Below are 13,966 nucleotides of genomic sequence, written 5' to 3'. Positions count from 1 at the left end.
TGCTCCTCACAGGGCACACTGTGTTTCAGGATGTAACACCCAGTCCTTACCCCTCAGCATTTTACCACTCCGTACCTCTTAACAGCAGCTTTTGAAATCAAGTGTGTTGGTTTTTTCCCCAGACTAGAACTGGAGATGTTCTTTAAGGTGCAGGGTTTAAGGTAAATGATGACACGTACCCTGTGGCATCGCTGGCTTTAAGTGTGCCATTTCCATCTTACTGATTTACAACCTTAAGATGTATAAAATTGACTTACCCCACCATGTTGCAACACATGCAACGCCCACAGCGGGGCACTGCTGTGCTCCTCACAGACCATAAACGTTTCCAGCCACAGGTAATTTAGTTTCATGGGACTGAAAGTAGAATAGCCACTGAAGTGACTTTTGAATCTGGAATTTTTTCCTTACAAATCTGCCATTATGGGTAAAACCCAAACCCATAAGCAACAAGAACCGGCTTAAACCACCCCTCCCTTATTGTGCAATAAATTGCTTTTTCCTGCCGGGCATGGGACCAAGCTCCCAGCTCTGCCCTCAGCTGCCCCACTCTGAGGGTGCTGCTCTGGCAGTGACAGAACCGCTAAACAATCTCTTTTCGAATCCTGGGAAAAACAAATTCTTCGTCCTCATGCCCAAGAACACAAGCGCTGACTGAGGATGCTTTGCACTTCTCACTGCCTTCCCTTCCCAGTCAAACCAGCAGAGCTGCAACCTGAACAAAACAAAGGGCTTTGGAAACGTAAGTATTTGCTCATGAGCCTTTTGTTTATGGCCATCTGTTCTCACACAGCTGGAAATCCCCCAAAGCCTTTTCCTCCCCCATGTGAAAAACAGTACCTAGACACTAATAGGGTAAAAATTAAAGTGCAGCTATCAGATCAACTTTCAATTACACCTTATATTACAGTGCTATTAACAAAGGTAAAACAAATGCAGCAGTTAAAAAACCTTAGTCACTGTTAATTGAATCCTGCATCCCACTCATACCAGCGTTCCTTGTAACGTTACACAGAAATATCTATAAAATCTATCACCATCTCCTACAATCACTGATTTCACATGTAGCTTTTCCTTTTTCCTCTTCCAGGCACAAGGGTTCAGGCACAGTCCTGTTCCACAACTCACATCCTGTTGAGCTGCATCTTCACATAGCAACCGATCACGATGTAGGTTATAAATTCACTTCCAATATGGTTAACACTGTGCCAACCTCTTGCTAAAAGCAAAGGCGACCACTGAATTTCTTCAGTAGTACTGTGACAAGACCAACAAGCAAACATCTGCAACAGTCCGTGATAAAGGTTAACCACAGCACTTGTTGTGAGGATACGCCTCATCTTTGATAAATGAAGGAAGACCTCAGATTTTTCTCTTCCCCTGCAGGACCACAATTGATCTAAGGGGTTAGAAGCCTATTCTTAGTCCCCCTTCCAAATGACTAAACACATCCCGGAAGGCCACCTCTTGATAGCAGGCACATACATTCAGCTAATTCTTTGTCTGTTTGTCACTAAGCAACTGAAGTCCACCCCATGGCCACACGGACAGCAGTCCAACTCTTGCTCCCTGCAGAACAGCCTTGAAACAGGGCATGACGACACAGAGGTAGCTATCCCCACTCCTCAGCCTCCCAAAAGTAACTCAAAGCCACACTGTGTTGGGTTGTTTGATGCTTTTATTTATCACATGTAAAAACACTACTAGTTCTGTTTGCAGGTGCCTCTTTTACTGCACTGCAAGTCACACAGCTCCAAACATTGAAGACCAGACAGGCAGAGAAAAGAGTTAAGTGTTTATGCCCAGAGTCACAAGGTCATGGTCCCAGAGGGTGTTTAATACACACAACCCCCCTACAGGGACTGTTCTACAAAAGCAGTAGAGCATTACAAGTAACAGATCAGAGTTGGTGAAAACACTAGGTGGAAGAATCATCTAGGGGGGAAGAGGACCTGCAAACTGGTCTTTGCCCTTCAGCTGCCCTTATCTTTCTAGTACAGGTAATTGTGATCTAAGTAGATGACTAGTGCTTTAAACCAGAACAGGGGTTGACTGAGCCACACGCCTTAGTTGACACGAGGGTTCCTGAAGTTCCTTCCAGCAAAACGGGCCTTGCTGCCAAGCTCCTCTTCAATTCTGATGGAAAGGGAAGAGAGTGCTGGGTATGAGCAGACAGCGTACAACTCCTGCATTAGCACAGCTGTTGACCTTATGCAGATTCACCTGATCTACCTGGCACTGAAGGTACTACCAGAGTCACAAGCCAGTCCCCACCAAGCAACTTCAATTATACACACATTTAACTGCACTGGTCAGTATCACCTATCTCATATAACTTCATCCAAACACTTTAAATGCTTGCCCAAGGGAATGGCATCATGCAGACAGAAGGACAGCGTCTCATATCTAATACCACAGGATGCTCTGTATGATGTTCCCCTTCAGTGCGTGTATCACAGAGTTTACCCACCCAACTCATCAGGTAGCCCACGGTGCAATCTGTAAGCACAGCACCAGCCCAAAAGCACCTCTGTCGGTGTCAGTTTATATCCTTAAGCTGCAGAGTGTTTCTGAGATGCAGAAGACCAAGCTGTGCCCTGAATGCATTAGTGGAGCATCTATTCAATGTCAGGCTTAACCCTCAAATCTTTCTCCCTTCCCGAGTCTCACCTCAGCAGCTGGTTGTACTTGGCTAGACGCTCAGATCGGCAAGGGGCACCAGTTTTGATCTGAAAGGGGAAATTAGAAAGTTAGTGAAGAAATACAGCAGAAATAAGGCCACAGATGCCAACACAAAACTATTCTACTCTGTTTAGAGTAATAAGCATTATTACAAGCTTTATTTCAGCATCAGGCTCTAAATATCTGTATACTCAAACAGGATAAGGCTTGGGAGCAATAAAGGTTGTTCATTTCCTAACAGCTTCAGTACCAGGAAATCCCAATACACCCACTGGAGTTGACTAAGATTTTTTTAAATTGGTGGTTAAAGGTGAGTTTACACAAGATAACATGTTCCCTCGTCACACTCCCATTAGACAAATCAGCTTCCTATACACAGGAACAGCAAATTTGCATGCCTTAAGTCAGAGCAGACCCCGTCTGCTATGCAGCATGCCTTTATCACCATATTATCTCATCAAGCAAGAAGGCAAGATACAGCAGCTACAGATACCAACCTGACCAGTGCAGAGACCAACTACCAGATCAGCGATGAAGGTATCTTCTGTTTCTCCAGAGCGGTGACTCACCATCACACCCCAGCCATTGGACTGGGCAAGCTTGCAGCTAGAAGAGATAAAACAGATGAAGCATCACACAGTGCCCATTTGCTCAACAGCCTTTGCCCTAGCGATGCTTCCAAGTGGCACACATTCCTTGCTTTGGCAAGACAGAACTGCCCTTTGGAACACGTTAGGGTTAGGATCATATGACAATGCAGCGATAAAGAAGTGCTTTTACACATGCTTAGACCCAGTGAAGTTGTTTGATGTGCCTACATGACTTTAAGACCATGAAGGTACAGGTTTACGTGCCAATATCCTCTATTAATTAACAATAGTTCTTCATTCACAGCTGCCCAATCAGCAGATCTCTGTTCCACTAGCTCTGGTCTGTATGTTCATCTCTCTCAATTAAACAATCCCCCTTCCCTGGCATTTAAACAATCCCCCTTCCCTGGCATAGCCAAGAGGGGAGAACTTACGCTTGCAGGGACTCTGTCACAGAGCCGATCTGGTTGACCTTAAGGAGGAGACAGTTGCAGGATTTCTCCTCCACAGCCTTGGCAATACGCTTTGGATTGGTCACAGTCAGATCATCACCAACCACCTGGATACCAACACTGCCAGTGAACTTCTTCCAGGCAGCCCAGTCATCCTGGTCAAACGGGTCTTCAATGGACACCACTGTAGAGGGATACAAGGAGCTTTGAGACAATGCCACCCAGTGAAAGGTCAGTCTTGTTTGAAAGCAGTGGTACCAAAGCGCTGCAGCCAAGTACTACCCACCTCAAAGAACACTGCTAAGACCCCAAAAAGGCTACCGGACTGCACCCTAACCGCTATTCACCACTACTACTGTGCTCCTTGTTGACAACCAACTTACAGGGGTAGTTCTTGACAAAGCCCTTGTACAGGTCTGCCAGCTGATCGGGAGAAATGTATCTGCTGGGATCATCGGGGGATTTGAAGTCCAGGTCATACTTTCCATCACGGTAGAACTCTGAGGCAGCCACATCCATGCCAATGACAACCTTTTCAGAGTAGCCAGCCTTGCTGATAGCAGTCTTCAGCAACTCCAGAGCTGAAACACATTAAGGTATTTCTGAGTTCCCGCCAAACATCTTAACGCAAAAGCTATTCATTTACCAACAACAGTACATCCACTTGGCAAAGAATCTCCATTACCCCCTACAGAAAGCCCAAAGGCCACACAGGAGAGGTTCTTAGACTCTCCCACTTCTGAACTGACTGGAATAAGATATTACTTTAATACTGCTTTTAGCTTGTAATACCCTTGAGACACCATTATGGGATTCATAATCTCTTCATGCAGGACTACATGTCAGCCCAGAAAGCTTAATACTAGATGATACCACATCCTCTTTCAGCTTTACGTGTGTGGGCAGGGAGTAGTGACTGCACTTTAATCCCTTTTAGCTCCAGATCAGATGTTGACCACAAAGGTCACATCCAAACTTACATCCATCCAATGCTTACATCCCATCCCTGACAGGCAGTCACACAGCCTGCCTCTGCACAGGGCACCCTCTCTTTCTATCTACCAGTTCTCTACTTGCACATTTATATGCAGAAGAGCAAAGAGAACTAACTACTCAGTAGGAGCCTCTGGATAATACCCACTAGGTGACCCTGTTTGGCAGAGTCCAAGCACAGAAACTCAGTATGGTCACAACCACTAAGACTCTCCCAATCACCCCTGACTCAAAGCCAAGCAGTTGGGTCAGACAGGCTATTTACAGTCATAGGCTTAGATCAAATGTTTTTGTTTGGATTTTGTAGTGGGTTGCTTGTTTGGGTGGGTTTTTTTTTTGTGTTGTTTTTTTGGTTTGTTTTTGGTGGGTTTTATTTCAGATAATGCAGCACAAACTGCAAGAGCAGCTGCTGCCAGCAGCACAAATTCCTTGGACTGCATTGGTCATTCAAGGTCATCTTCATTGCTGTCTGCTAGCGTATAGACCTAGCAAGAGCTGCACGGGACCGTGGGACTCAAAGATACAGAGCCAACACTAGAAATCAGGGTATCTTCAGTGTCAGGCAATTCAGTTCAGAGGCCACCTTCAACAGTAGCACAACTATCAGCTTTAAAATAACAAGTAACTTAGAGTTCTAGTATTGCACTGGCTTATCAGCAGCTCCATTTCTGCAAAAGAGGCAGAAAAACAGCTCTTCTGATACAGTTTTTGCAGAAACAGGTATTTCACTTTCCACAAGACAAACTGTCTCCCTCCCCCACAGGTTTCTGAACAGAACTGTTTGACTGTGAAAGCAGCAAAAGCTTCCATTTCCCAAGCAAGCCTTCATGCACTCCCACACATCACTGGGCATAGTTCAAACTGTTTTCCTCCTTTGTCAGCAGAAAAAACACCCCACTAAACTTTGACTACTGACTTCTGGGAAACCTGCAATGCATGCAGACATTGCCACACCACTTTCCAAATGGAAGGGGCAAGATTCCCTTAAGCTGCTACAGGAATTAAACAGTAATGAGGCACTGAAGTCAAAGCCATCCTGTCAAGCTGCATAAATTATATCCAAGGGAAGAGCTCTGTGGTCCTATACTTGACTACACCAGTAAAGCATAGAATCACAGAATGGTTGAGGTTGGAAAGGACCTTAAAGATCATCCGGTTCCAACCCTCTGCCCTGGGCAGGGCCACCTCCCACCAGCCCAGGTTGCTCCAAGCCCCGTCCAACCTGGCCTTGAACACCTCCAGGGATGGGGCAGCCACAGCTTCTCGGGGCAACCTGCGCCAGGGGCTCACCACCCACACAGGGAAGAGTTTCTTCCTAGTATCTAATCTCTATCTCCCATCTTCCAGTTTAAAAATCATCACCTCTTGTCCTATCACTACACTCCCTGATCAAGAGTCCCTCCCCACATTTCCTGTAGGCTCCCTTTAGGTACTAGAAGGGGCTCTAAGGTCTTCCCGGGAGCCTTCTCCTCTCCAGGCTGAACAAACTGCAAAAAATCTTGGAAAGTTTGTCAGGATAAGAAGCAGAGCAAAGAAACAGCAGCAAGTCCTGCAAACTACTGATCTTGCTTTCCATTCATACTGGACAGATACGGTCTTAATTCTCTGGCTATCAGTTACACCTCCTTGCACACTTGACTCATTCTTACCTTCTTTATTTTCCAGGATGTTGGGGGCAAAGCCACCCTCATCACCCACATTGGTTGCATCCTTGCCATACTTCTCCTTGATTACATTCTTCAGGTTGTGATAGACCTCTGCACCAATGCGCATTGCCTCCTTGAAACTGTCAGCACCCACAGGGAGGATCATGAACTCCTGCATAGCCAGCTTATTGCCAGCATGGGAGCCACCATTGATCACATTGAAAGCCTTGGAGTAACCAAAAAGAAAAGTCAAGTTAGAATGCTTCAGGGTAAACTTATAACAGCATTTATGTTAAGACTTTCCGTTCTCTAGAAAATTTGATCCAAGACCACAATACATCATGAAACACCTGGTCAGATCAAGTCTGTAGGTAGCCCTATCAAGAGACTTACAGGAACTGGAAGAATGACTTCTGCGTTTCCAGCAAGGTCAGCAATGTGACGGTACAAAGGGACACCCTTCTCAGCAGCACCAGCTTTGCATACAGCCAGAGATACACCCAAGATGGCATTGGCACCAAATTTGGCTGAAATAGGAAGAAGTTGTTTACAGAAATGTTACGTCTTCATGAAGAGACACAGCAATACCAGCACCATGGTCTTGGCTATGGTAGTGCACAGTGTATGCCATGCACTGCCCATTGTTTCTGATAAGGTAAGCTAGAATTCTATAAACCAATCTTCATCTTTACACACCTCACCGCAACACAAGGCCCACTTACATTTGTTCTCCGATCCATCCATTTCCAGCATCAGTTTGTCAATCTTTTCTTGCTCCACAACATTGACATTCTGCAGAGAGAAGCAAGAAAAGCACTGCTTAACACCAAACATGGCTCTACGTACTCTCACCTATTCCACTGCATTTTTATTTCCCAAGCAGGTACCAAGACTTCCTTAAGGGGAACTTCCAAAGTTGAAGAGACTAGTTCTGTCCTTATCACACAGCAGCGTCTTCTGGTCACTTACAGCAGACCAAAGCTGACAGGTAAGTTGGATGCATCAAAAGCTTGTTTTGTTCTTCACATTCAGAGCTGCAAGGCTATTATGTCCCTTGACATTTACACTGCTATCTGCCTGGCACAGCATAGGAGAAAGCCCCAGTTTGTGCCCCATGCCCCTTCAGTGCAAGTTCAAAGACGACCAGCTTGCTCACAACATACATCCACTTGTAACTTAATACATAGTGTTTGGAATTGTCACTAAGAATGTGCAACCACTTTATGCATTGCCACTTAATTTTGCACCATCCTTTCTAGCTAGGGCTCAATGCCTACAGAGTGCACAGGAATCTCACTCAAGCAGATTTTACCAAGATCCCCCAGATTCCCTTCCAAATTAACCAGCCTGGATGAAACCCAGTCCCCCCCCAGGTCTTTCAGCCACCCTTTTAAGCATAAAGCAGCATATATCTTAACTGCACACCACTGATGCTCCCAAGTGCTTAAGTATTTCTGCACACTACAACACTAGGCTGCTAGAAATTGCTTTGATTAAGTGTTAGATATGCAGTCATTAAGTAAAACAATTGCTGGAGGTCAGTTTGTTCACATGCACTCCAACACACAGGCTAACACCCCCCCATGTAATGCAGTTCCTGTAACTGTCTTTAGAGAGACAACCCATCAGTAAGGACACACTGGACTGGCGTTAGCTGATGTTAGCAAAAGACAGATTGCTCCTACCTTGCTAATCAGTGCAGGTGCAATTGTTTTATTCACGTGCTCAACAGCTTTTGAGACACCTGGAAGGAACAAGCAAATTGGACACTGGTCAACCACACTGGTTATGCAGGCATTAGTAGGTGATCTCAGTAACAATAAAAATCTCAAAAATACCACCTCATGCTAGTCAAACCCCAATCCAACCTAAGCTTAAAGCCAAATCTAAGCACTTAGAGGTCATCTCGATTGAATGGAAGTTGCATGAAGTAAGCATCATCTAGGAATGCCTGCTGCTAAGTTAGTTTGCAAGACCATGCACTGGAGAAATTCATCCAAGTGACAAGGTTGCACTGAATGCACATCCATTACCTGTGTACACAATGCTGTCCCCAGGAACTCGTTAACATATTTAACAGCTCTGGATACACCTGACAGAAGCGAAATGGACAAGAGAATCAAGGAAGAGATGAAGACTCACAGCCAAAAAACAAAGCCAGTCATGCAAGAAAATGAAAAGGACACAAATAGGTAAACAGACAGTCAGCAAGTGTCTGATACTGAGCAGCAGACTAGAAACAAGAGGGTTCAAAGGGTACAGGAAACTGCGCATCAGCCAGTGAAGCTGTATTTAGTCTTTCCACCCAGGTTTCCATACTATTGCAAACATCATTGTGGATCCAAACCTCAAGTGGCATTTAGAAACAGTTTTACGATAGGCTACTCCTAGAATGGATGAGTAACAGGAAAGAGAAAGGTTTCCCCAGAAGTTAAGCATGCAGCAGCTCAGGCATTTCACTATCCACTACTATTTTGTAACATTGCTAAAGCATCAGCTTAGGGCATGCTTTACACTTGAGACAATGCTGAAGTACTCTGCCTCTGTACCTAGATGCAGGCACAGAAATCTATTGTCTGCTCCTGGCTTCAGACAGGCACTAAAGCGTAACACAGCACCATCCTTTTAATCTACGTGGACCCACCATTGCATAAACCAGCAGTTCCAGTATGAACTTACTTCCTCCCCATCGGCAGAGACCATCATTAGCCAGCTACCAATATTTTCCTAAGGAATACTGTCATACTAAAGATTTTCAAATACCTAAGCTTCAGAACTGGTGAATGCTAAACAAGTGCACCCTGAAACACATTAACTGCCTTTCAAATGGTTTAAGTCTACAGATTTATATTTCAAGAGACCTGCCAGCTATCTGCAATTCATCCCATTTCATGATTATTTTTTCATAACTCATGCTATTCCCCAGCTCACAAAAACCTTCAGCTGTGATAACTAGACAGTACCCTTAGCTTCCACGACAGGGTAAGTGCCATGAAGAAATGCCTGTAGGATCAGATGTAAAGATCTAAGCACACACACATTTAGCACACTGAAGTACACATTTACTCTTCCCAAGGGAGAGTGCCCTAGGTAAACAGCATAAGCTCTTTCAGATATCCAGTCATCTAGGAGTTTATTCCGTGTTAAAGTAATAACAGCCATGAATCTTCTCAGACAAGGTTCTTCAAGTTCAATTCAGTAGCCACCCATTCTAACCACTCTTTCTTAATAGGCAGAAAATATTTCATCTTCCTTCCACCTGACTCGCAGAAAAGTTTGAAGACAAGTAATTCTCTCTCCCAGCCAAAAGTCAAGTTGATTTCATATACTTGGAAGGTACAACCAGTGCTTTTACAGCAGCAAGCTAAAAACGAGTCCTGACTGTCCAAGTGCTCAGGGTAGTCGTAAGAATTACTATCAGGATATTTATTAGGTAATGAAGTTATGTACACGGCTATTCATTTTCCCCCATATTTGTTCCCAAGCCAGTCTGGTGACTGCTGTGTTTAGTTTCATTTCAGAACATAAAATCAGTCCCCATACAACTAAAATATTACGCCACCAATACAAACTTAAGTATCCTGGATACCTAGAATGACAGACAAAAAGCTAAAGTGGCTTTAGCTACTATGCAGTCTGAAACAAAAGTATCTTCTGTGATTACCAGCTGCACATTAGCTGTGGTCAGCAGGTGGTGTAAACCTCACGTTCAGAATTTAACATGCTGGGATCTAAGGAGTCTATACTGCCTGAGCAGATACTTTTAATAGTTCTTTGAAAATTTGGTCTACGGAGAGATCTTGTGACCAGCTGCAGCATTTTGTAGCAGGTAGTTTGGATGCTCTTACGACACGCTCTGTACTCTGACATGCACTGACAGGCAGGGCAACAGGAGTGGCAAAGTCTGTTTGCGCATACTGTCCTAGAGACATTATCACCTAGCTGGCATGCCCGAGCTCTATGTACACACCTGTGGAAGTACAGTTATCTCCACCACTACGTAGCTGCACTGCTGGAGACAGAGTCACTCTCCGCATTGTCCCCTGGAGAATCCAGCAGTCAGTGCTTTACCTCTGTCTCAGCCACACAGTCTACGTGTGGTATGCATTGCTATCGTCTTACTATTAATCTCCATCGCTTCTGCTTGATTGCCATGCCTTGTACAGAATATGGACATCAGTAAAAGAGCCCACAAGTCCTCTGCTGCAATCTGGCATAACCATATGCAGCAACACAGCCACTGTAACAGGCCAAGCTGGGTACCAAAATTCAGTTTTACCTTTCCCCATGTAGCGTGTCTTATCATTGTCACGAAGCTCCAGAGCTTCATAGATTCCAGTTGAAGCACCGCTGGGAACAGCTGCTCTGAACAGACCTGCAACAACAGAAAAAAAGAACTGTCTTAGCACATTCAAACCCACAAAACATTCTCTACCCATATGCCATCCCAACCCACCGCATACTTCCACCCCTGAAGATGGGAGAGGTAACCTCTAAACCACATCTCTGCTCACTTACACAGTGATTCTGAGAGAGCTGTCTCCTCCTTTACAGCATCGCCACTTCACCCGTTTCTCCCTCATACTGATCAAAAGCAAGTTGCCTCACTCATTCTCTTCCACTGTGCATTTCACATGTTTAAGTTCAGGAAGTCATCTATTCCCCTTCCAAAAAGGTAGCTTTATTCACTGAATCTATTTTTGAGCTCAGTCCAGCAGGTGAGCTCTTAAATAAATTCTTCTAAGATATGGCATACGGGGGACAATTAGGAGGCCTCTTTCATTAATATGAGTTCTAAGCTCTTCTGACAACAGGACAAACACCCAGACAGCTCATTCTTCCAGCCAAAGCTGATGAACTTCAAGTAAATCAGTACACTGGAGTGTTCGGCCTGTGCTTCAAGATGCCAACTTCAGTCTCCTGTCTTTCCCTTATCCCACTACAGCAAAGAGCTTAGTAGGGGCAATCTCATTAAATGACTGCATTAATCTTTTGAAGCAGAAAGATCAGCTATTTAGTTAGTGTATTACAGCTATTGTGTTTGTTCATTCCACCAAATCAAACTGGTATGTGTTTGCACAATGCCTTTGTCAGATCCTATCAGATGTGGGATGAACAAGTAACAAACCAAGGGAAAGTCCTACAATAATTAAAAATATAAGATGTTATATGCAAAAACCCAATTAGACAAGTTGTTTAGTCATGCCCGAGTACTTACGCAGAGAAGAAACTATTACCCAAGATCCAACTCTGCAGCAGAAGACTGCTTCATTACACAAAGTGACTGCTAGACAAATCAAGAATTAAATCTCAAGTGCAGTCACACAGAGCTTAGGGAACACTGAAAACCAAGACCATTAGCAGCTGCTTAAGGACAGGAACAAAGGCCCTGTTAACTCAGTTTGCAAGTGCTATCCCAGTTTACACCCAGGGCAAGGGGAGGAAGGCAGGTTTGGATAAACACTTGCACAATTCAGACTGTAAGAAGCGGCACACTTCAAAGAGCCCTTCACTGTCCAGGCCAACATCCTGAGCTCAGCAAATTCATCCCAGTAGAATGAAGTAGAGGTTTTTCCTGCAAGTCCCATAGCAAGCTCAGCAACATGCTGTATGTATGGAGAAAAGAGTAAGTACAATTCCACTGCTAGAACAGGACTGTTTGCACACTTTTGACTGCCTCTTCAGTTCTATCAGATACAAGAAGGGAATAAACACCTACAGCTAAGGACTCACCTTTGTTGGTATAGAGGTCTACTTCAACAGTGGGATTCCCACGAGAGTCAAAGATTTCACGGGCATGGATCTTGAGAATGGACATCTTTAACACCTGAAAAGCAGAGTAAACTCTCTTTAATTTAATTTAATTAACTCGCATTAATCATAGAATGGTCTGGGTTGGAAGGGACCTTCGAAGATCATCTAGTTCAATGCCCCTGCCATGAGGGACATCTTTCACTGTATCAGGCTGCTCAAAGAACCATTCAGCCTGACTTTGAACACTTCCAGTGATGGGGCATCCATAACTTCCCTGGGCAACCTCTTCCAGCATCTCATCACCCTCATCATAAAGTTCTTCCTTGTCTCCAAACTAAAATCCACCCTCTTTCAGTTTAAAACTTTCAGTTTTAACCTGTTCTTCAATATTCTTCAAGCACAGCTCTGTGCAATCAATCCTTTTTAAACACAAGGGCAACCCCCATGCCTCCATTCCTTGCCTGTACCTCCTGAACAGTCTATAGCCATTGATTACAGCACTCCAGTCGCATGATTCATTCCACCAAGTTTCAGTGACAGCAATTAGACTATATCCTTCTAGGTGCACAGGGGCTTCCAATTCCTCCTGTTTGCTACCCATGCTGCATGCATTGGTATATAGACACCTCAGTTGTGCTACTGACCCTGTTAACTTTTTATAACAAGTCTCAACTTTATTACTCAAAACTCCATCCCTTCTCCCCCAACCCCACTAAGTCTAGTTTAAAGTACAGCCAGCTGCTGGCAAAAATGCTCTTGCCCCACTTGGTGAGTTAAGTCCTATGAGCTCCCAAAAGACCCTCCTCTGACTGGGATGATACAGCAGACCACCACCTCTGTTCCTCATGCTTTTAACATTGCTCCAAGGGACATAGCCTCTTTTGATGTTTCTAAGTTACCTCATTGGAGAATCATTAGACCCTATAAAGACTAGTAGCAGCAGATAATTCGTAGGCTTCACCAGCCTTGGCAGGCCCTCAGTGATGACACAAATGCAAGCTGCTGGTACGACAAACTTTGTTAGAGAAATGCACAACGTTAAAGGAGGGCTGTCGCTCAGCTTGGGACAGTGCACAATACCATATAACTTTCTCCTGATCACATCTACTGCACTGCCTGTTGAGCTCCTCTTGTTACACAGCTACGTGTTTGAGGAGTTTTTCCCATGGCTGCACTTGCAGCTATGACATCCACCACTGCCTTCATATGCTGGGGAAGCTCCATGCAACCTAAGGTCTGGACAGTTATTCCAGTCCTTGAGAGGACTGTTTGGGTGGAGACATCAGCACAGCTATGCTGCGGTGCTTCTGTTTGGGTGTCAGCCACAGCCTTGCAGCTGCAGCAGGTGGACACCATTTTCTTTCAGCACATCACAGTCTCCTTAGAAAAAAAAAAAAAGAATCTACCAATAAAGTGGTAATTCTTTTGAAAGATGTCATCCTTCTAATTCACCAGAGACCTAAAGCTTCTGGGTAGGCTTGCACCAGCCACCAGTTCAGTTGGGGTGACTATCAGGTTGCAGCCTAAGCCTGCAGGTGAGCATGCACAGCATGCCCTTCCACAAGAGCTGCCACGCAAACTGCTGATGCCACTCCCAACAAACCCCACTCCCTGTTTCCATCCCCTCGTTTCTGGCACTCCTGAGAGGCCGGTTATGTGTGGCTTCCAGCAGCTTGAACTGGCACAGGCACTGCTGGAACCACCCAAGACTCACTCACCCCTCATGAGACCTGCCACCTGGTCCCTCTCCCACACAGCCCAAGGGTGCCAGGGGCACAGAAACCCCCTCAGACACTCTCCCCAGGGACCTCACAAGCCTTGCATTCCTCCCAGCGTGCAGCAACCCCTG

General features: G+C 44.9%; 1 protein-coding gene across 3 annotated transcripts; it reads right to left on the bottom strand.

The window, feature by feature from the left end:
* Positions 1-1,660: 1,660 nt before the first annotated feature.
* ENO1 (enolase 1, (alpha)) lies at positions 1,661-12,203 on the bottom strand. Of its 3 annotated transcripts, none has more exons than XM_009889570.1 (11): positions 12,097-12,203; positions 10,643-10,738; positions 8,049-8,107; positions 7,086-7,155; positions 6,757-6,890; positions 6,367-6,589; positions 4,108-4,305; positions 3,707-3,908; positions 3,180-3,288; positions 2,671-2,729; positions 1,661-2,136 (listed from the first exon to the last, which is right to left on the bottom strand). In XM_009889570.1, exons 1-11 carry the CDS (start codon positions 12,179-12,181, stop codon positions 2,067-2,069), a joined length of 1,305 nt encoding a protein of 434 aa, XP_009887872.1. In that variant the 5' UTR covers positions 12,182-12,203; the 3' UTR covers positions 1,661-2,066. The 3 variants fall into 3 exon arrangements, with proteins under 3 accessions (XP_009887872.1, XP_009887873.1, XP_009887875.1); XM_009889571.1 differs by lacking the exon at positions 8,049-8,107 and adding an exon at positions 8,397-8,455 and having other exon boundaries at positions 12,097-12,186; XM_009889573.1 differs by lacking the exons at positions 7,086-7,155; positions 8,049-8,107 and having other exon boundaries at positions 12,097-12,181.
* Positions 12,204-13,966: the final 1,763 nt, after the last annotated feature.

This window comes from Charadrius vociferus, unplaced genomic scaffold (genome assembly GCF_000708025.1).
Source record: "Charadrius vociferus isolate BGI_N301 unplaced genomic scaffold, ASM70802v2 scaffold477, whole genome shotgun sequence".
In the NCBI taxonomy this organism is placed as follows: domain Eukaryota; kingdom Metazoa; phylum Chordata; class Aves; order Charadriiformes; family Charadriidae; genus Charadrius; species Charadrius vociferus.
Note: the sequence above shows the minus strand (reverse complement) of the source record. Positions and strands in the feature narration are given on the sequence as shown.

Coding starts and splice junctions, on each gene's coding strand:
- ENO1 (XM_009889570.1), bottom strand. CDS start 12,181: ATGTCCATTCTCAAGATCCATGCCCGTGAAATCTTTGACTCTCGTGGG. Junction 10,739..12,096: donor AGACCTCTATACCAACAAAG/GTGAGTCCTTAG, acceptor CTGTTGTTGCAG/GTCTGTTCAGAGCAGCTGTT. Junction 2,730..3,179: donor TTGGTCTCTGCACTGGTCAG/GTTGGTATCTGT, acceptor TTCCCCTTTCAG/ATCAAAACTGGTGCCCCTTG.